Source organism: Nerophis lumbriciformis, linkage group LG03 (assembly GCF_033978685.3).
Source record: "Nerophis lumbriciformis linkage group LG03, RoL_Nlum_v2.1, whole genome shotgun sequence".
NCBI classification, from domain to species: Eukaryota; Metazoa; Chordata; class Actinopteri; order Syngnathiformes; family Syngnathidae; genus Nerophis; species Nerophis lumbriciformis.
Window position 1 is genome coordinate 9,909,196 of NC_084550.2, and position 24,567 is coordinate 9,933,762.

At 34.9% G+C, this 24,567-nt stretch overlaps 1 protein-coding gene across 1 annotated transcript; it reads right to left on the reverse strand.

The window, feature by feature from the left end:
• Positions 1-1,656: 1,656 nt before the first annotated feature.
• Positions 1,657-23,812, reverse strand: gna14a (guanine nucleotide binding protein (G protein), alpha 14a). The gene is made up of 7 exons (XM_061933362.1): positions 23,692-23,812; positions 7,381-7,565; positions 4,934-5,088; positions 4,740-4,868; positions 4,062-4,191; positions 3,837-3,990; positions 1,657-1,963 (listed from the first exon to the last, which is right to left on the reverse strand). The coding sequence occupies exons 1-7, from the start codon at positions 23,810-23,812 to the stop codon at positions 1,773-1,775; spliced, it is 1,065 nt and encodes a 354-aa protein (XP_061789346.1). The 3' UTR covers positions 1,657-1,772.
• Positions 23,813-24,567: the final 755 nt, after the last annotated feature.

Below are 24,567 nucleotides of genomic sequence, written 5' to 3' on the forward strand. Positions count from 1 at the left end.
TTTCGGTGTACATTGCAATGGCTCATTCTTTGAGTTCAATAAATGATTAGCATCTCTTCCCACCGCTTTATTGTTGCTAATCCTATGCAAAACTGCACCATAATGACTCTAAATAAATGTGTTTATTGGTGATGTTTAGCACAACCTGGAGTCATTTATTTGAAAGCTGAATAAATAAGGCATCAACATGGAAGAAGAATCCCACAGTGGAGGTAAAAACACACACCCACCTGCACACCCGACATCTGGCATCCGTAATGAAATCTGTTTTTATTTTATGGATATTGCAAAAGGGACAAGCGGTAGAAAATGGATGGAAAATTAAATTTTTAAAATTTGTTTTAGTCCCAAATTTTATTTTCATTTTTTGATTGAAAATAAAATATAATAACAATGACAGTATAATTTAAAAAAAATATGTCTGGAAAAGTGCTATTTAAATCAAATTACTATTATTATTATTATTATGATTATATTTAAAAGTTTAAAAGTCCAGCACTCCCCGTGATCCCAAAAGGGACAAGCGGTAGAAAATGGATGGAAAAATAAATGTTTAAAATTTGTTTTAGTCCCAAATTTTATTTACATTTTTTGATTAAAAATAAAATATAATAACAATGACAGTATAATTTAAAAATATATCTGGAAAAGTGCTATGTAAATCTAATTACTATTATTATTATTATTATTATTATTATTATGATTATATTTAAAAGTTTAAAAGTCCAGCACTCCCCGTGATCCCAAAAGGGACAAGCGGTAGAAAATGGATGGAAAAATACATTTTTAAAATTTGTTTTAGTCCCAAATTTCATTTACATTTTTTGATTGAAAATAAAATACAATAACAATGACAGTATAATTTAAAAAAATATGTCTGGAAAAGTGCTATTTAAATCGAATTACTATTATTATTATTATTATATTTAAAAGTTTAAAAGTCCAGCACTCCCCCCGATCCCAAAAGGGACAAGCGGTAGAAAATGGATGGAAAATTAAATTTTTAAAATTTGTTTTAGTCCCAAATTTTATTTTCATTTTTTGATTGAAAATAAAATATAATAACAATGACAGTATAATTTAAAAAAAATATGTCTGGAAAAGTGCTATTTAAATCAAATTACTATTATTATTATTATTATGATTATATTTAAAAGTTTAAAAGTCCAGCACTCCCCGTGATCCCAAAAGGGACAAGCGGTAGAAAATGGATGGAAAAATAAATGTTTAAAATTTGTTTTAGTCCCAAATTTTATTTACATTTTTTGATTAAAAATAAAATATAATAACAATGACAGTATAATTTAAAAATATATCTGGAAAAGTGCTATGTAAATCTAATTACTATTATTATTATTATTATTATTATTATTATGATTATATTTAAAAGTTTAAAAGTCCAGCAGCCCCCCCGCGACCCCAAAAGGGACAAGCGGTAGAAAATGGATGGATGGACACATTAGTTGATTATCCTTTTAGAAACACAAAATAGTACTTATTTTCTTCAGATATAAAGAAAAAAACAAATTGTAGGAATATATATTTTAAAATAACTCATTTTTTTTCAATCAAAACAAATGATTTTTTTTCTTGATGTTTGCACAGGGGCTTTAATTGATTTTTTTTTTTTTCATTTTTATATTACATTTATTTTATTACACATGGCATACGTTAATATAAAAGCAATATATTATAAAGAAATAATTAGCCATATTCTTATAGAACATATTTGTTAGCCAGTTGTTAGTATACATTACGATAGTGGTCCTCTTTCAGGCCAGGTTGAACTCCTTCAGGTTATGTCTCAAGATGGTGTCTTTGACGGCCACAAAGACAAAGCGAATGTTCTCCGTGTCCGTAGCGCAGGTGAAGTGAGGATAGAGCGTCTTGTCCTTTTCGGGTTTTTGTTCCTGGTACATCTTTAAGATGAACTCCTGAGCAGACGCCGCGTCCTGGCGAGGGCCTGAGCAAATATTTTTGACAGTCAGTTCAACATTTTTTTATTTGATAGCTTTGTCTAGTTTGTACCTCAATTTACGAGTATTCTGACATGAGCATAAAGTTGAGTTACGAGCCTCCCTGCCTCCGGTTTATGTAGTATTTGTGCAAGGCAAACAGCCAGAGATCGACACAACCCTGCCCTGAGTTTATTTTTGTTTTTATCTAGCAACCTTTTTTTTTTTTTTTTTGCAAAAATATGGATACTTTTGCAAAAATGTGGATATACTTTACATGTACAATTTTACCTTAATACTTCTAGATGTTGCTAGCTAAATATTTTCATTTAAATCCTAATGAGAATCTTAATTCAGCATATAGTGGCACAAATATAGTACGTTTCTTACAAGTATCATCCCTGCAGGACGAGGAATAGCTATACATGCTTCACTACACACCGTAGCTCACTGGCGTCAAAATGTAAACAAACGCCATTGGTGGATCTACCCTAACATCCACTGTAATGATACCAAGTACAGGAGCGTATCTAGTCGATACTACTATGATTACGTTGATATTTTTGGCATCATAAAATCTTCTTTTGTTTTTTTAAAATGTATATTATGTTTATAAACTCAGGAAATATGTCCCTGGACACATGAAGACTTTGAATATGACCAATGTATGATCCTATAACTACTTGGTATCGGATTGATACCCAAATTTGTGGTATCATCCAAAACTAATGTAAAGTATCCAAACAACAGAAGAATAAGTGATTATATTTTAACAGAAGTGTAGATAGAACATGTTAAAATAGAAATTAACCGTAAATAAACAAGTAAATTAATAATTCATTTTCTACCACTTGTCTTTAATAATTTTGACAAAATAATAGAATGGAAAATGACACAATATGTTACTGCATATGTCAGCACACTAAATTAGGAGCCTTTGTTTGTTTACTTACTAATAAAAGACAAGTTGTCTTGTATGTTCACTATTTTATTTAAGGACAAACTTGCAATAAGAAACATATGTTTAATGTACCGTAAAAGTTTTTGTTAAGATAAAGCCAATAATGCAATTTTTTTTGTCCCCTGTATTTAGAAAAGTACCAAAATATATTTTGGTACCGGTGCCAAAATTATTTCGATACTTTCCGGTACTTTACGGTACTTTTCTAAATAGCCACAAAAATTGCATTATTGGCTTTATTTTAGCCAAAAATCTTAGGGTACATTAAACATATGTTTACTATGGCAAGTTTGTCCTTTAATAAAATAGTGAACATACAAGACAACTTGTCTTTTATTTGTTAAAGTAAGCAAACAAAAGCTCCTAATTTAGTCTGCTGACATATGCAGTAACATATTGTGTCATTTTCCATTCTATTATTTTGTCAAAATTATTAAAGACAAGTGGTAGAAAATTAATTATTAATCTACTTGTTCATTTACTGTTAATATCTGCTTACTTTCTCTTTTAACATGTTCTATCTACACTTCGGTTAAAATGTAATAATCACTTATTCTTCTCTTGTTTGATACTTTACATTAGTTTTGGATGCTACCACGAATTTGGGCATCAATCCGATACCAAGTCGATACAAGATCATATTCAAAGTCCTCATGTGTCCAGGGACATATTTCCTGAGTTTATAAACATAATATTTTCAGAGGTGGTATAGTACCGAATATGATTCAGTAGTATCGCTAGTATCGATTTTGTCTTGACCCGAGATCTACAACCCTAATTCAGCATAATCAAATATTTAGCTCACATAAATGTTTTGTCGTTGTCAAGGTTTTGTTCGTTCATCCCATCATGCGCAATGAATTCAGCCTGTGCTAATGCTAACAGTGCTAACTAATTATGTAACTCCTTGACCAACCGACCGGTGAATTCCGGAAAGTAGTCCGCCAGGTGGGAGTGCATGATCTTCTCCTTGAGGATGTCGGTCTTGTTGAGGAAGAGGATGACGGATGAGCGCTGGAACCAGGAGTACGTGACGATGGTCTTAAAAAGTGCCTTGCTCTCCTCCATGCGGTTCTGGGAGATGACATACGGTAATCAGTGACATCGTCAAGCTTTTCCGGGGGGGAGGGAAAGCGAGCGCTCACCTCGTTGTCGCACTCCGCCAGCACCTGGTCGTACTCGCTGAGCGCCACCAGGAAGATTATGGAGGTAATGTTCTCAAAGCAGTGGATCCACTTCCTGCGCTCTGACCTCTGACCCCCAACGTCCACCATCCTGCCCTCAAGACACGTGACTATCAGAATAATTGTATCTTAAGTTATCACAAAAAACTTTGTTTTGCAGTGAGTTCCCGGCGAGCACACAAAAGCTGTCTTTGATCCTACCAATCAAAAGGCTTGTAAAACTCCACTGTGTAGGATGGGAAGTGACATGAAGGTGTCGGTTTCTTTGATCTATTGTTATCCACAGGAAGATTTTGTCTTGACCCGAGATCTACAAAGCGGAGAGGAAGCAGGACCTGAACCCCCCTCCAGGCACATTTTCTTTGAACTGTTTTGTAACTAAAGGCGACGGCTGTTTACGACCGCTGTCCCTTTAAAAACAGCTGTTGCCATGTAATCAGGTAAAGTCTCAATAAAAGGAGGCGTACAATCGTTCGTCAGAGCGTGGTGGAAGACTGTAAAAAGAGTACAGCCCAGACGTTTCTCCTCAATGAGCTACATTTAATTCTGTCTCTGTTTAATTCCTTGCTTCTTGTCTGTTTAATAGATGTCATCAGTGTTTTGAACCGGATCCTTACAAGTCATAATGTGGGAACCTACCTGAAGATGACGCTCTCCATGTCGAAGGGGTACTCGATGATCCCCGTGGTGGGAACTCGGACCCGCAGGATATCCTGGAGATCGGGTACATAGCAGGGTTGTGCGATCCGGTCTAGTCCCATCAAATAACTGCAGGAAATGAACAATTAGACTCATTTTTTGACCCTCAATCTTTAACCCTGTCCATTCCTCACTATTTGGTGGAGTCAGACAGCTGGTATTCCCGACGGCGGTCATAGCATTCCTGCATGCCAGCGTCCGTCCAAAGACTCCTGATGGCCTCCACGTGGTCCTGATGCAAGTCCTCCACCCTGTCCGCCTCCACCTCCAAAATAGTGGTGGCGCAGGTCTGGAATACCACGTGAAACATTTTTTTTAAACATTCAAAGTCATTAGGCTTCCGCTTCAAAGATAACACAATTATGATATTGGACTTTTCCTTAGACTTAGACAAACTTTATTGATCCACAAGGGAAATTGTTCCACACAGTAGCTCAGTTACAAAGGATGGAAAGGATAATGCAGGTATAAAGTAGACTAAAAATGTACCACTATTCTGCTCCGCCGCTCCCAGTCTGTGGAACTCTCTCCCTGACCACCTGAGGGCACCACAGACTGTGGATGTTTAAAAAAAAAAAAAAAAAAAAAGGCTTAAAAACCCTTCTTTTTAAAAAAGTATTTTTTTTTAGATATATGCATACTAGTTTTAGCTATTTGGTTGTTCTAGTTTTTATTTTTATTTATTTATTTATTATCTTTTTATTTAATTTATTTTTAATACACTGTAGCACTATGAGGTTGTTTACTCAATGTTAAGTGCTTTTTACAAATAAAATGTATTATTATTATTACCATAGTAGCAATATAACGTATATGTAATATTTTTATATTATATATACAGTATATCATATCTACTGATATACTATATTATAATATATCATATTTTTATATAATATATATAATATATAACAAATCCCAATAACAATATAAAATAACTAGAGCTGGAAACAAACTGCAACTACATGACCTTGAATAACTTCATTTTTCAAAATCTATAGCATTCACCCAGGAAATTGTAATGAACGATGTCGTACAATTGTTTGGGTATCAACATTAGATTTTGGATGTTCAACCAAAAATAAAAACTTCAGTAATTTTTTTTCAGATAATACATTTCCTGCATTTTATTAGATTTTTTAAAATTGATCAAATATAATAGGGATAAATGCTTCTATTTTTGTAAATATTGTATATATTTTTCAATTTATACGTTTTTAGAAAAGATAGAATAGTGGATCTAACATAATAGTGTGAGAGTCCAGTCCATAGTGGATCTAACATAATAGTGTGAGAGTCCAGTCCATAGTGGATCTAACATAATAGTGAGAGTCCAGTCCATAGTGGATCTAGCATAATAGTGTGAGAGTCCAGTCCATAGTGGATCTAACATAATATTGTGAGAGTCCAGTCCATAGTGGATCTAACATAATAGTGTGAGAGTCCAGTCCATAGTGGATCTAACATAATAGTGTGAGAGTCCAGTCCATAGTGGATCTAACATAATATTGTGAGAGTCCAGTCCATAGTGGATCTAACATAATATTGTGAGAGTCCAGTCCATAGTGGATCTAACATAATAGTGTGAGTCCAGTCCATAGTGGATCTAAAATAATAGTGAGAGTCCAGTCCATAGTGGATCTAACATAATAGTGTGAGTGTCCAGTCCACAGTGGGGCCAGCAGGAGATCAACTTGAGTGGAGACGGGTCAGCAGCGCAGACGTCCCCAAATTTTTGAAAGCGAACACACATGTGGAGATGCATAGTAAAATTTAATAACATTTTGCTTTGATTACATTTTTCATTAGATGAAACCAAAACAAAATTTGAAAAGGCATTTTTTCAATTTTCCGATTTTTTTTTTTTAATTCAAAACGAAATAAATATATATACCGGTAGTTAAATAGAATACACCTACATACATGCATGCATTGTTTTCTTTTCATCATGAAACAAATGCACCTTTTTTGTGGGAGAAAACAAACTTTTAAATATAATCATAATAATAATAGTAATTAGATTTAAATAGCACTTTTCCAGACATTTTTTTATTCATACTGTCATTGTTATTACATTTTATTTTTAATCAAAAAATGTAAATAAAATTTGGGACTTAAACAAATTTTTTAAATTTATTTTTCATGGAATAAAATAAAAACTAAACTTTAAAATTGAAGATACACTTTTTTGAATTTTATGGGTTGTTTTAAATCAAAGTATTTTGGAGATTTAAAAAACCTCAGAATTCGAAGATACAGGCTCTAATATTTTGATATTTTTCTTTTAAATTGAAACAAATTAACCTTTTTTGTGGAAAAACAAACATCCGTCCTTTCATTTTCTATTAATAATGATTTAATGGCAGGGTTTTTTTTGTAATTGGAAATTACATTTTATAAATGATAAAATCCCTCTAAAAAACCCTCAAAATTTGTACACATTTTTTATGAGTTTTTTTTTTTTAATCAAATAAAAATGTTGAAGACAAAAAATCCGGGTTGAATTTTAGCATTGAAAACCATCTAATCAACTCATTAATAAAAGTCCAACAATGAAGGCTGCAGGTGTGTGTGTGTGTGTTACCTGGTTGCACGTGTGAGAGAATGTCAGGTGCAGAGCCTGCATGGCTCTCAGCATAGTCTGCATGGACGTGTAGATGTTCTGGTAGACCAGCTTCGCGTAGCTCCTCTTGTCCTCCTCGCTGTAGCCTCCTCCATGGATGATCCTCATTTGTTTGATGAAGGTACTCTTCCCGCTCTCGCCTGTGCCTGCATGGCGCAGGCAACCACCAGGAGAAAAAAAAGAGCAAAGTCTAAATGTTCAACCAGATTCCCCATGTTTTCACAAGCAACATTTGCAGTGTCATATAGCAAGAGTGTGTGTGGGGGGAGGTGTAGCCAGCGCTGCCTGCAGGTGGAAAAGTCACCACCGCTGTCCATGGTACTGAGGACGAGCACCATCGGGCAGGGGCTGGGCATGTGCTGACGGCGAGACACAGCTGGCAGGTGATAAGATTTCACAGGTGATACGTGTTAATCTAATCATCTGTTTTCTTTAACAGTAAGCGGCCGGGAGCAGAGAGGGAGAGAGGATATTCCAAATGGTACAATCCTGTCATCTTTTCTTCAGCCTGCTAGCATGCAAACCCATTGTAAAACATGGCAATCATGCTAATCTGCATGGTTTGTTTTGTCTATTTGACTGCCAAATAGGACCGGGTCAAGCGAAAGCTTTGGGAAGTGAATGACTGACAGCCTTTATTTGTCGCCAGGTGTCTATATTTCTATCAGGATTAATATTATATCAGAAAAGATAGCTAAAATGTAAAATCTTCTTTGACAATGTGGCAATATTAGATATTTTAAAACTACACAATACAACCTAGCATGAAATTGTTTTTATCCAACCTTGCAAACTAACGAACAAAAATAAAGATGAAAATATAACCTTTATAAATATCATAAATGTAGGATTTTAGGCGGTGACCACAATGTGTTCAACTGGAAACTTTTATGGATTTTGTCGTGATTATAGATTTTTTGTGTCAAACTTGTTTTCATTGAGGGCCACATTGCAGTTATGGTTGCCCTCAGAGGGCCTCTTTTAACAGTGAGTAATATATGAATATACATGTGTATATATATATATATATATATATATATAATAAACAATTTTTTTTTTTACATAAGCTGCAAAACTATTTTTATTTTTACTTTAAAAACTGGCAGCTCAGTTACCAGAATTTTACAGTAAAAGCTGTGGGTTTTTTACAGCATATAAAAAAAATGGAATGGAATGGAGAAACAATACCACAGTTTTTAGTGGTAAAATTCAAGCAACAGTTTTTTTTGTTTTGGTTTTTTTTAATGTAAAGTCTTGTGGTTTTAATATTTTTTAATATTTCAGTTTTAGTACCAAAGTTGATTTTACGGTAAAAAAAAACTCAGTCGGCGGAATTTAACCATAAAATCTATTGGCAATTTTACATTCCACAATTTCATAGATCATTTGTTTGGAAATCATAAGTCAAGCAGATATTTAAGTACAGTATTTATCTTTATTTTAACAAAGAATATTTTTGGAATACACAATATAATATTTTGTTACATAAGCTGCAAAACAATTTTTATTTTTACTTTAAAAACTGCCAGCTCAGTCACCAGAATTTTACAGTAAAAGCTGTCGTTTTTTTTTACAGCATATAAAAAAATGGAATAAATTGGATGGAATGGAGAAACAATACCACCGTTTTTAGTGGTAAAATTCAAGCAACAGAGCTGCCAGTTTTTTTTTTGTTTTTTTTTTACTGTAAAATCTTGTGGTTTGAATGTTTTTTAATATTTCAGTTTTAGTACCAAAGTTGCTTTTACGGTGAAAAACTCAGTCAGCGGAATTAAACCGTAAAATCTATTGTCAATTTTACATTCTACAATTTCATTGATCATTTGTTTTGAAATCATAAGTCAAGCAGATATTTAAGTACAGTATTTATCTTTATTTTAACAAAGAATATTTTTGGAATACACAATATAATATTTTGTTACATAAGCTGCAAAACAATTTTTATTTTTACTTTAAAAACTGCCAGCTCAGTCACCAGAATTTTACAGTAAAAGCTGTCGTTTTTTTTTACAGCATATAAAAAAATTGAATAAATTGGATGGAATGGAGAAACAATACCACCGTTTTTAGTGGTAAAATTCAAGCAACAGACCTGCCAGTTTTTTTGTTTTGTTTTTTACCGTAAAATCTTGTGGTTTTAATGTTTTTTAATATTTCAGTTTTAGTACCAAAGTTGATTTTACGGTAAAAAAAACTCAGTCGGCAGAATTTAACCATAAAATCTATTGTCAATTTTACATTCTACAATTTCATTGATCATTTGTTTTGAAATCATAAGTCAAGCAGATATTTAAGTACAATATTTATCTTTATTGTAACAAAAAATATTTTTGGAATACACAATATAATATTTTGTTACATAAGCTGCAAAACAATTTTTATTTTTACTTTGAAAACTGCCAGCTCAGCCACCAGAATTTTACAGTAAAAGCTGTGGGTTTTTTACAAAATATTAAAAAAATGGAAAGAATGGAATGGAGAAACAATACCACCGTTTTAAGTGGTAAAATTCAAGCAACAGAGCTGCCAGTTTTTGTTGTTGTTTTTTTTACCGTAAAATCTTGTGGTTTGAATGTTTTTTAATATTTCAGTTTTAGTACCAAAGTTGATTTTACAGTAAAAAAAAAAATTCAGTCGGCGGAATTTAACCATAAAATCTATTGTCAATTTTACATTCCACAATTTCATTGAACATTTGTTTTGAAATCATAAGTCAAGCAGATATTTAAGTACAGTATTTTTCTTTAATTTAACAAAAGATATTTTTGGAATACACAATATAATATTTTGTTACATAAGCTGCAAAACAATTTTTATTTTTACTTTAAAAACTGCCAGCTCAGTCACCAGAATTTTACAGTAAAAGCTGTCTTTTTTTTTTTTTACAGCATATAAAAAAATGGAATGGAATGGAGAAACAATACCACCGTTTTTAGTGGTAAAATTCAAGCAACAGAGCTGCCAGTTTTTTTGTTTTGTTTTTACTGTAAAATCTTGTGATTTTAATATTTTTTAATATTTCAGTTTTAGTACCAAAGTTGATTTTACGGTAAAAAAAAAACTCAGTCTGCAGAATTAAACCGTAAAATCTATTGGCAATTTTACATTCCACAATTTCATTGATTATTTGTTTTGAAATCATAAGTCAAGCAGATATTTAAGTACAGTATTTATCTTTATTTTAACAAAAAATATTTTTGGAATACACAATATAATAATTTGCTGCAAAACAATTTTTATTTTTACTTTAAAAACTGCCAGCTCAGTCACCAGAATTTTACAGTAAAAACTGTCGTTTTTTTTTTACAGCATATAAAAAAATGGAATGGAATGGAGAAACAATACCACCGTTTTTAGTGGTAAAATTCAAGCAACAGAGCTGCCATTTTTTTGGGGGTTTTTTTTACCGTAAAATCTTGTGGTTGCTTTTACGGTGAAAAACTCAGTCAGCGGAATTAAACCGTAAAATCTATTGTCAATTTTACATTCTACAATTTTATTGATCATTTGTTTTGAAATCATAAGTCAAGCAGATATTTAAGTACAGTATTTATCTTTATTTTAAAAAATATATATTTTTGGAATACACAATATAATATTTTGTTACATAAGCTGCAAAACAATTTTTATTTTTACTTTAAAAACTGCCAGCTTGGCTCAGAATTTTACAGTAAAAGCTGTCGTTTTTTTTTTACAGCATATAATAAATGGAATGGAATGGAGAAACAATACCACCGTTTTTAGTGATAAAATTCAAGCAACAGAGCTGCCAGTTGGGGGTTTTTTCTACCGTTAAATCTTGTGGTTTTAATGTTTTTTTTAATATTTCAGTTTTAGTACCAAAGTTGATTTTACGGTAAAAAAAACTCAGTCGGCGGAATTTAACCATAAAATCTATTGTCAATTTTACATTCCACAATTTCATTGATCATTTGTTTTGAAATCATAAGTCAAGCAAATATTTAAGTACAGTATTTATCTTTATTTTAACAAAAAATATTTTTGGAATACACAATATAATATTTTGTTACATAAGCTGCAAAACAATTTTTATTTTTACTTTGAAAACTGCCAGCTCAGTCACCAGAATTTTACAGTAAAAGCTGTGGGTTTTTTACAAAATATAAAAAAATGGAAGGAATGGAATGGAGAAACAATACCACCGTTTTTGGTGGTAAAATTCAAGCAACAGAGCTGCCAGTTGGGTTGTTTTTTTTACCGTAAAATCTTGTGGTTTTAATGTTTTTTTTAATATTTCAATTTTAGTACCAAAGTTGTTTTTACGGTGAAAAACTCAGTCAGCGGAATTAAACCGTAAAATCTATTGTCAATTTTACATTCTACAATTTCATTGATCATTTGTTTTGAAATCATAAGTCAAGCAGATATTTAAGAAGTGTTGGGACTAACGCGTTACTGTAACGCCGTTAGTTTCGGCGGTAACTAGTAATCTAACGCGTTATTTTTTATATTCAGTAACTCAGTTACCGTTACTACATGATGCGTTACTGCGTTATTTTACGTTACTTTTTATGTAGTATAAAGTGTGTTTTATCGGAGCGCTGCTGTGTCATCGTTCTGATTCTTCTTGTGTCACAAGCCGGAGAAGAGAGAGAGACATGCGCTCTGTGTGTGAGTGAGTGTGGGGAGGGAGGAGGGGGGCGTGTCTGATCATGGCGGAGCCAGAAGTCGAGTTTGCTAACATGGAGATATTTTCACGACTTTTCTTTTGTCGAGCACAAAGAAAATAACATTTTAGTTAAATGTAAATTGTGCTTTGGATCAAAGATGCCATCTACTGCCCAAAACAGCAATTCAAATCTGCTGAAACAAGCTACATAAGCAACATGCTTCGACGAAGCTAGTAAAGAGAGATAGAGACTCTGATGCCACTTCAGCACTGAAGGTACACACTCTGTCAATCAATGTTCCCTCTAATTGTTCATGTGTGAGCAAACGCAAAAACTCCCTGAGCATTCAGTGGAGCACATGTGAGCAACATCAGAACTGTGGCTACACCAGCAGCACACCTGTCCCAAACCTGACTAAATAACAAGTTCCATCTCCATCCATCCATCCATTTTCTACCGCTTGTCCCTTTCGGGGTCGCTGGAGCCTATCTCAGCTGCATTCTGGCGGAAGGCTGGGTACACCCTGGAAAAGTCCCCACCCATCACAGGGCCAACACAGATAGACAGACAACATTCTCTTATTATTATAATCAAATGACAGCAGTCATTTCCATTTTTAACATAAGTGTTTAGGCCCACTTACAATGACAATAACAACAAATATTGTTTTTCATGAACTGTGTACTTGTATTGTTTGTCTGGGTGGAGGTCCTGCTTTGGAAATAGTTTGTACCCCTTTCAGACATTGCATTTAGTTCCCATTAAAACATTCACATGTTGCACAATGAGATGTAAGCAGGGGATCATGTGTACATTCCTGCAACTTCCTGTTTGTAAAAAATATATTTTTATTAGTATGTATTTAATATATCAACAGCATTTAATGATTAATATTTATAAATTAAGATTCCTAATAAATGACACTAGAATAGGCACACATTTGATTGGTAAATCATAGAGTAACGACCTGGAATTACACTTTATGTGTGGTGTTGGAGTGGTCCGACTTTTTGTGTGGCTGTAAACGCATCACTCTAAATGTATAGACTATAAAGTTCACAAACATAAAGAGGGATCCTAGTGGGCCAGGCCAATCGTTCCTTATCTCTAAACTAAAACTGGGGAAATGTGTAGAGTGTTCTGGGCTTCAGACATGATTTTGTGTCAGAATTTCTTGAGGAAAAAATGCCTGGTTAGGCTTTGTGTATGTAGTGTGTGCCTTTCTTGCTTTACAGCTATGCTGTTATTATGCTGTTTGTTACTTATGTACATTATGTTGCAGCTATTTAAAATAGTTTTGTCAATTTGTTCTGGTGAGAAACAAATTGGCCTTTGTAACATATCTTTGTCTTTGTGTGTTGTATGTAGACCACATTGCTTAGCAGAGTTCAGTGATACAAATGCATGTCAAGTTGATCAACATATTGTATTATTCTCCAGTGCAATAACAGTACTGAAATGAAGGCTAAAAGGGCATTAATTGGAGCTTTAAAAAAAAAAAGAAGTAACTAAATAGTTACTTTTCACAGTAACGCATTACTTTTTGGTGTAAGTAACTGAGTTAGTAACTGAGTTACTTTTGAAATGAAGTAACTAGTAACTATAACTTGTTACTGTTTTTCAGTAACTAACCCAACACTGTATTTAAGTACAGTATTTATCTTTATTTTAACAGAAAATAATTTTGGAACACATAATATAATACTTTGATTTTGATAATATTACATTTTAAAAGATATGCATGCAGTACATGATTTTTAATGTCAAAAAGGAAAGAACAAAAATATAGTTAGTAAGAAAAGATGAAGCATTTTATTAACGCATATTATATCTTTCGCCAGATTTGGCCCCCGGGCCTTGAGTTTGACAGCTGTGCTCTACCCTATTACAACAAAACGGACTATAATAGAGAATAGGGTAACAGTATGTTAGTCTATGTTTACTTGTGGGGTAATTTGTTAACCTCTAGGGGGCGCTGTATGTCCGCGTTGCCTACCAACATGCGTAGAAGAAGAAATAAGCCGGCAGAAATCACGAAGTAGATCGTCTCCATCTTCACCAATAATCGATGTGTTCTTTTTACTTAATGCTTTTGGCTTGAGAACTTTGTACTTGTACTCGTCTAAAAGAACCATGTTATTTTTGGGGCTGGTGTTGTTATTTTGTTGGGCTCTTTAGCGCTTGTTGCGATAGTTTAAATGCCGTTTGCTAACAGGCTAAATTAGCCTAAATGCTACCTTCGTGCCAGATGCCAATTGGACGCCTGGAGGGGAAGGCGGGACTTCCGGTGACGTCATGGATGAGACCTATGTGTCAGGTAGGATGTTTCAAAAAGCTGTGATCACATAGCTCATTAACATTTAAATGTTACGTAATAATTGTGTAATGCAGTGATTATCAAACAGTGGTATGTGTGCCACTAGTGGTATGGTACAGTGTTTTATTTTTACATTATTCAAACATAGTGTTACTGTTCAAATTGTGTGTAATGTTACTAGGGCCAAGAATAATAAATATACTTATTAAAAAATAAAAAAGGTAGGACGTCTTTTTAATACAGTTCCATTACTGATAGAAAGATAGATAGTACTTTATTAGAGATGTCCGATAATGGCTTTTTTGCAGATATTCCGATATTGTCCAACTCTTAATTACCGATACCGATATCAACCGATACCGATATATATAGTCGTGGGATTAACACATTATTATGCCTAATTTTGTTGTGATGACCCGCTGGATGCATTAAACAATGTAACAAGGTTTTCCAAAATAAATCAACTCAAGTTATGGAAAGAAATGCCAACATGGCACTGCCATATTTATTATTGAAGTCACAAAGTGCTTTATTTTTTTTAACATGCCTCAAAACTGCAGCTTGCAATTATAGTATGTTGTAGCGTCCCGGAAGAGTTAGTGCTGCAAGGGTTTCTGGGTATTTGTTCTGTTGTGTTTATGTTGTGTTACGGTGCGGATGTTCTCCCGAAATGTGTTTGTCATTCTGGTTTGGTGTGGGTTCACAGTGTGGCGCATATTTGTAACAGTGTCATCGCTCCGAGAGCGAATATTAGAAAGGCGTTTATTTTGCCAAAATTCACCCATTTAGAGTTCGGAAATCGGTTAAAAAAAATATATGGTCTTTTTTCTGCAACATCAAGGTATATATTGACGCTTACATAGGTCTGGTGATAATGTTCCCCTTTAATACTAGCTTATACTTTACCCACAAACAGGTGGAAAAAAGACAAACCTAAGCAAGTCCGCCCTTCTTCTCCCTCTCCAGTTGGATCATTTGCCCGTTTGTTATTGAAATTCTCACACATACTGTGTTGTTTTGTGTAGATCAGGACTATTCAACCGATGTGAGAATGACACCAGACCAGTCTACAAGTTTGGTTCACGACTTAGGAGAGACTTTAACATTTAGCAGCGTATTTCTGGAAACACTAGCGTGCTCCTGTTGTACAGAGGAACTAGAAGACCACATTGGACATCCTTTCATTGACATTTTAACCTCCTGAAGGCTGGCGTCTACTGCAGTGGGCACTTGTATTTTGCATAACAGCGCTATTTTTGACAGAAATCTGTAGCTCTGGAAAAAAAAGAGAGAGACCAGGAACAAAAATCCACTCCAGATAATGCTGGTTTTCAAAATAAGAATTATTTCATAGTGGAAGGAGAAGTTCGGCCCCTCAGTCCATAGCTTTCTGGAAATGTGGCCCCTAAAACAATTAAGTTGAATAGCCCTGGTGGGGAGTAACTACTGTGGTAAACCACTGGCCTTGGCGTAGTTGATATATCGTTGAACAAAAGCGTACTTTATTGATCAGTGAGCATCACAGCAAGTTCTGTAGCACCTAGAGCAGTGTTTTTCAGTCTTTTCTGAGCCCAGGCACATTTTTTTCATTGAAAAATTTCTCTGAGGCACACCACCAGCAGAAAACATTAAAAAATGAAACCCAGCAGCCGATACTGACAGTAAAAAGTCGTTCTCGCAATTGTTGGATATGAATTCCAACCATAACCAAGCATGCATCACTATAGCTCTTGTCTCAAAGTAGGTGTACTCTCACGACCTGTCACATCACTCTGTGACTTATTTGGAGTTTTTTGGTGTGTAGTGTTTGAGTTCTTGTCTTACGCTCCTATTTTGTTGTTGATTGTCATGTCATTTACGGATGTACTTTGTGGACGCCGTCTGCTCCACACGCTGTAAGTCTTTGCTGTCGTCCAGCATTCTGTTTTTGTTTACTTTGCCGCCAGTTCAGTTTTAGTTTTGCATATCCTTCCCTAAGTGGCACTCGCCTTTTGTTTATTTTCGGTTGAAACATTAGATACCTTTTTACCTGCAAACCATTGTCGTCGTTCCCGACATCTACAAAGCAATTAGCTACCTGCTGCCACCTACTGGTATGGAAGAATATTACACGGTTACTCTGCCGAGTTTTAGACAGCACAGACGCTCAACAACGGCACATTTCCGGATTATAATTACTGGTTTGCAAAAAATATTTTCAACCCAATTAGGTGAAATTACATAATCTCCCACGGCACACCAAACAATATCTCGCGGTACACTAGTGTTGAAAAACACTGGCCTAGAGGACATTAGCCAAAATTATAATAATAGATTTTATTTGTATACAGCAGGGGTGCTCACACTTTTTCTGCAGGCGAGCTACTTTTCAATTGATCAAGTCGTGGGGATCTACCTCATTCATATATATAATTTATATTTACTTAGTTATGAAATATATGTTTTTGTTAACAAGTTAAAGGTGTTTAATGATAATGCAAGCATGTTTAACACATATAGTTAATATTGTTAAAAAATTAAAGGTGTTTAATGATAATACAAGAATGTTTAACACATAGTTAATATTGTTAATAAGTTAAAGGTGTTTAAAGATAATACAAGCATGTTTAACACATATAGTTAATATTGTTAATAAGTTAAAGGTGTTTAAAGATAATACAAGCATGTTTAACACATATAGTTAATATTGTTAATAAGTTAAAGGTGTTTAAAGATAATACAAGCATGTTTAACACATATAGATTCCTTTCTTTCATGAAGACAAGAATATAAGTTGGTGTATTACCTGATTCTGATGACTTGCATTGATTGGAATCAGACAGTGGTGCTGATAATGTCCGCATTTTAGAATGGAGGAGAAAAAAAGTCCTCCTTTCTGTCCAATACCACATGAAAGTGGTTGGTTTTTGGCATCTTATTTGTCCAGCTTCCGTACTCCTTTGTATACACTTTACAAGAAATACATTGTCGGCAAACTCCGTAGCTTGCTAGCTTGTGCACGCCAGCTTTCTGAGACTCTTATTTTGTTAGCACAACTGTGCAACTGTGCAGTCGGTCTTTGGAGTTTTGACGACAGGCACGGCGCCAGAGTCTGTTGAAATAAAGTGTTTCTCGCCTTCCAGTCGGTAATTTTAATGAGCTGGCAGCAGCCAGCGTCATCTCAGAAGACCCTCGGGTGCCGTGAATGTCAATCAAGTGACGAAAGTGACGTCATAGTGAAGATTTATGATCGCTCATTTTTAGGACTATTTTTTTAATGCCTGGCTGGTGATCGACTGACACACCCTCCGAGATCGACCAGTAGCTCGCGATCGACGTAATGAGCACCCCTGGTATACAGTATGTCTTCTTGAGCAGCAAGGCAACCAGTCCTTATTACCCGAAATGATGTGATCTCAGGTCTTTCAGTTCATAATACTGAAATGGACTCCATCTGTGTGTACATAAGCGTTTCCAAGCATCCGTTGACATTATTTAAGCATGACTGTTATTCATGGAGACCTGTCCTGAGAGTCCTACCATCGCCAGATTTATCAGCCTTGCTTGGTGAAGTGGATACTCTCCACCTGCGCATGTCACACATAATGGTCATAGTTTGTTACCTACCCCAGGTTATAAGAACTAGCTGGCAGCTCGCTCCAGGAGGAATGTAGTCTTTCACCATATGAAAACATGTTATTTTTTAGACTAGTAGATACTACACTACCCATTACCAGAAGTCTTAGGAGTAGACCGTAGCTGGAAGTAGAGATGATAGTACTTAGCGGCGATACGAGCACGCTAAGTTATAAACAAAGAGTTCCTGTGTTGCTGAAATTGGCTTTTTCTGGGTTATTGAAACAAGCAAACATAACACACACCAATTTTCTTAAGCGAATGAGAGCACTATTTGACACCAAGGACTTGTCTGGGAAATCACTCCTGCTGTCAATGCAGTCCGCATGCAAACCTGGACAGCCGCAACGCAAATGCACTTGGTGTAATTTAAGGTAAGACTCAATCCATCAACACGATGCATCATGGCAGCAAATTTGATATTAGTGGCTGCTATACGGAGTAAAAAAAACTATTTCGGGAAGAAAAAAAGGCAGGTGCTTTAAACAAGGTTTATAACTATGCTTGTCTCTGCGGGGGATATTTTTGTGGCCGCTAACATTATCACACGTTTGACTGTATTTGGATTCACTCAGTCCACATGATGATTTGTTAGAATAAATGCTACTTTGTTAGTCAAAGACTCACAGCATGTTATTTAAGCACAGTGCATATGTTTGTTGTGTTTAGCACGTATCTCTGTGTGTTTTTCTGACTGTTTTGCATTGTGAACATTATTCATCTCACCAAACAAATGGTCGGCATTTGAATAGACTTTTTTTTTTTACAAGTGGATTTGAACACAACAAGGAGAAGGAGGCAAGTGATCACTGAAGTAAGTCGAGAACGAGCTATGTAAATCTAAACCATCTACGAACAGGGACTCGTTTTTATTGAGGGCCACATCGCAATTATGGCTGCCCTCAGAGGGCCACGTTGAATGACGTGGAAGACAACATTGAATGATGTTGCAGACCCCATCAAATTATGTGGAAGACCACATTAAATGACTCGATGGGCCACATTAAATGACGTGGAAGACCACATTGAATGATGTGGAAGACCACATTAAAAGACTCGATGGGCCACATTAAATGATGTGGAAGACCACGTTAAATGACGTGGAAGACCACATTAAATGACTATGGGCCACGTTAAATGACGTGTAAGACCACATTAAATGATGTGGAAGACCACAATAAATGACTCGATAGGCCACGTTAAATGACGTGGAAGACCACATTAAATGATGTGGAGGACCACATTAAATGACGTGGAAGACCACATTAAATGACTCTATGGGCCACATTAAATGACGTGTAAGACCACATTAAATGATGTGGAAGACCACAATAAATGACTCGATGGGCCACATTAAATGACGTGGAAGACCACATTAAATGATGTGGAAGACCACATTAAATAACTCGATGGGTCACATTGAATGACGTGGAAGACTACGTTAAATTATGTGGAAGACCACATTAAATGACGTGGAAGACCACATTAAATGACTCGATGGGTCACATTGAATGACGTGGAAGACCACATTAAATGACTATGGGCCACATTAAATGATGTGGAAGACCACTTAAATGACTCGATGGCCCGTGTTAAAGGACGTGGAAGACCACATTAAATGACGTGGAAGACCACATTAAATGATGTGGAAGACCACGTTAAATGACGTGGAAGACCACATTAAATGACTCTATGGGCCACCTTAAATGACGTGGAAGACTACGTTAAATTATGTGGAAGACCACATTAAATGACTCGATGGGCCGCGTTAATGAAGTGGAAGACCACATTAAATGACGTGGAAGACCACATTAAATGATGTGGAAGACCACATTAAATGACATTGAAGATCACATTAAATGATGTGGAAGACCACATTAAATGACTCGATGGGTCACATTGAATGACGTGGAGGACCACATTGAATGACGTGGAGGACCACATTAAATGACGTGGAGGACCACATTGAATGACGTGGAAGACCACATTAAATGACGTGGAAGACCACGTTAAATGACGTGGAAGACCACGTTAAATGATGTGGAAGACCACATTGAATGACGTGGAAGACCACGTTAAATGATGTGGAAGACCACATTAAATGACGTGGAAGACCACATTAAATGATGTGGAAGACCACATTGAATGACGTGGAAGACCACATTAAATGACGTGGAAGACCACATTAAATGACGTGGAAGACCACATTAAATGATGTAGAAGACCACATTGAATGACGTGGAAGACCACATTAAATGACGTGGAAGACCACATTAAATGACGTGGAAGACCACATTAAATGACGTGGAAGACCACATTGAATGACCTGGAGGACCACATTGAATGACGTTGAGGACCACATTGAATGACGTGGAAGACCACATTAAATGACTCGATGGGCCACAATAAATGACGTGGAAGACCACCTTAAATGACGTGGAAGACCACATTAAATGATGTAGAAGACCACATTAAATGACGTGGAAGACCACATTGAATGACGTGGAAGACCACATTAAATGACGTGGAGGACCACATTAAATGACGTGGAAGACCACATTAAATGATGTGGAAGACCACATTGAATGACGTGGAAGACCACATTAATTGACTCTATGGGCCACTTAAATGACGTGGAAGACCACATTGAATGACGTGGAAGACCACATTAAATGATGTGGAAGACCACATTAAAAGACTCCATGGGCTACATTAAATGACGTGGAAGACCACATTGAATGACGTGGAGGACCACATTGAATGACGTGGAGGACCACATAAATGACGTGGCGGGCCAGGTCCGTTTAGTCTTTAAATGAAATGTTAGTTGAAATGCCAGAGGCCACAACAAGACTTCTGTTTTAAAAGAGAGACTAGTGAAAGTTGTTCCCATGTCCTGCAGAGTGTGGTTTGCATTTGCATGACTATTTGCATGCAGGCCAACCCTAACAGCTAGTTGTGGTCCTCCAATGCACCACCACCACCACAGCCTTGTATCCCTTACACACTGAATTTGCTAAACACAACCCAACACAAGTGTGTGTATGTATATAAATGAATACATGTTTTGATTTGGAATTTTTTTTAATTCATAGCTATTGTATTGTTTATGTTTTGAATACAAAATAGAATAGAATAGAGTTTTATTGTCATTATTACAGTGAACAGGTTCAAAGAACAACACAATTGGAGCAGATCCCCTAAGGTGCATACACAATAATATATTAATATAAATAGTCCACCCATCCATTTTCTACCGCTTGTCCCTTTTGGGGTCGCGGGGGGTGCTGGAGCCTATCTCAGCTGCAATCGGGCAGAAGGCGGTGTACACCCTGGACAAGTCGCCACCTCATCGCAGGGCCAACACAGATAGACAGAAAACATTCACACTCACATTCACACACTAGGGCCAATTTAGTGTAGTAAAAAAGATTTAAAAAAGAAGATATATATCTATATTTATATGTATATATCCACACACATGCATATATCCATACATATGCATTAGGGCTGCAACTAACGATTAATTTGATAATCGATTAATCTGTCGACTGCGATGAGGTGGCGACTTGTCCAGGGTGTACCCCGCCTTCCGCCCGATTGTAGCTGAGATAGGCTCCAGCGACCCCAAAAGGGAATAAGCGGTAGGAAATGGATGGATGGATGGATTAATCTGTCGATTATTACTTCAATTAATCGATTAATAATCGGATAAAAGAGACAAACTACATTTCTATCCTTTCCAGTATTTTATTGAAAAAAAAACAGCATACTGGCACCATACTTATTTTGATTATTGTTTCTCAGCTGTTTGTACATGTTGCAGTTTATAAATAAAGGTTTATTAAAAATAAAAAAAATTGCCTCTGCGCATGCGCATAGCATAGATCCAACGAATCGATGACTAAATTAATCGCCAACTATTTTTTTTAATCGATTTAATCGATTAGTTGTTGCAGCCCTAATATGCATATATATACATATAGACGTACACATAAACATATAAATGTACATACACATATACTGTATATACACATAAATACATATATATACACACACACATATATATACACATACATATACATATTTATACATACATATATATATATACATACAGTATATATATACACATATATACATACATATATACATATATATATACATATATATACATACAGTATATTTACACATACATACATATATATATACACATACATATATACACATATTCATATATATATATATATACTGTATATATATATATATACACATATATACATACATGCACACATACATACATACACATATATATATACACATATATACATATATATACACATACATATACATATATATATACGCATATATACATACATACACACATACATATACACACATATATATATATATACACATATATATACATATATATACACATACATATACATATATATATACACATATATTTACATATATATATACATATACATATATACATACATATACACATACAGTATATATACACATATATACATACATATACATATATTTACATACACATACATACATATATGTATATATATACATACATATATACATGCAGTATTTATACACATATATACATACATATACATATATATATATACACATACATACACATATACATATATATATATATATACATACATACACACTTACATACACATATATACATACATACATATATATATATATATGTATACATATATATATATATATATATACATATACATATATATACACATATATATACATATATATACACATACATATACATATATACATACATATACACATACATATATATATATACACATATATATACATACATACATGCAGGATATATACATATATATACATACATATATATATATATATACATACATACACACTTACATACACACATATATACATATACATATATATATATATATATATATACACATACATATACATATATATATATATATATATATATATATATATATATATATATATATATATATATATATATATATATATATATATATATATATATTTTTTTTTTTTTTTTTTTTCCTGAGGGAACTCTCCTGAAGGAATCAATAAAGTACTATCTATATAAGTGACAGAGGTGTAAGGTGAAATAAAAGTGATCATTGTCAATTAATACTTTGAAAATAAAATGTACCAGTTTTGATTGTAGCAGCCAGTCACAATGTTTCCATAGATTTTATAAAATAAAATATTATCACCCATGTAGCTAAATAAAGGTCACCATAACATTGAATTGCACTGCACTCTGGTGAACTACAAGTACAATAGTAAACGTATCACAATAATACCTCTTGGGCTGTAGATGATTTAATGTAATTCAGCATTATACTTTATTATATTATATATGCCGCTGGACAAAGCTCAAACAAAATCTCGTTGACATGTATGACTTAAGTGTTATTATGACAATGACAATAAAGGAATTGATTGATTGATTGACATTATTCTGTTAGGAAAGGTAGACTTTTGGCTACATCTCAATAGCTTGTGCAGGTGTACCTCATTTTGTGGCTGCTCAGTCTGTAGAAAATTCAAAGTTTGCAAATATTTATAGATCCTGTCCTGCGTGTGGTCAGGACATCGTCCCTTCATCGTCATCATCACGGCCAGGAAATAAAGGAAGTGTTGACTGACCTAAGAGGAGCAGCTTGAGCTCCCTGCGAGAGTCCCTCTTGTCTTTCTTCAGCTGCTTCTCGATCTCCCCGTTGATGCGCTGCTTCTCCCTGGCCTCCGCCGTCACGCAGCATCCTGACATCTTTGCAGGTGGGTGGCCGAGCCGAGAGTGTCAAAAGGTGTCGCCGCTCTCCCTCCTCTTCCTCTTCGGCCTAAATAAACATGGCGAGGTGTAGCGCTGCCTCCCAAGGGCTGTTTTCAACATAGTCCCAGGTTGCAGGTGTGCGTAATACTTCAAATATAATAGAGGAGGCGTATTAAACTCGTTTTTATTGAGGGCCGCGTATAACAGTGAATAATATTTTAGTATAAATGTATAAGGATTTTTCTCATAATATTACATAATTAGGGCCCGCATGGCCCATTGCAAAAGGACTCCCGAAGGGAGTCCTTATGCAATGGGACATAAGGACCTATTGAATTTGTAAGGTTTTTTCTTTATTATTATTATACCGGCCGCCTCTTTGAGCTGTAATTTGACCCACTTAACATGCTTCAAAACTCACCATATTTGACGCACACATCAGGGCTGGCGAAAATTGCCGTTTGATGAAAAAACCAAACCTCAAAAATCAAAATTGCGCTCTAGCGCCCCCTAGGAAAAAAAAAACTAGACTGCCTGTAACTCCCACTAGGAAGGTCGGAGAGACATAAAACAAAAACCTCTATGTAGGTCTGACTTAGACCTAAATTTCATTAATGGTACATTCTCGGGCAAAAATCAACAGGAAGTTGGCAATTCCCCCTTTAAGACAAAAAAGTACTAAAAACAGTCACTTTTGCCTCTTTGAGCTGTAATTTGACCCCCTTAACATGCTTCAAAACTCACCAAACTGA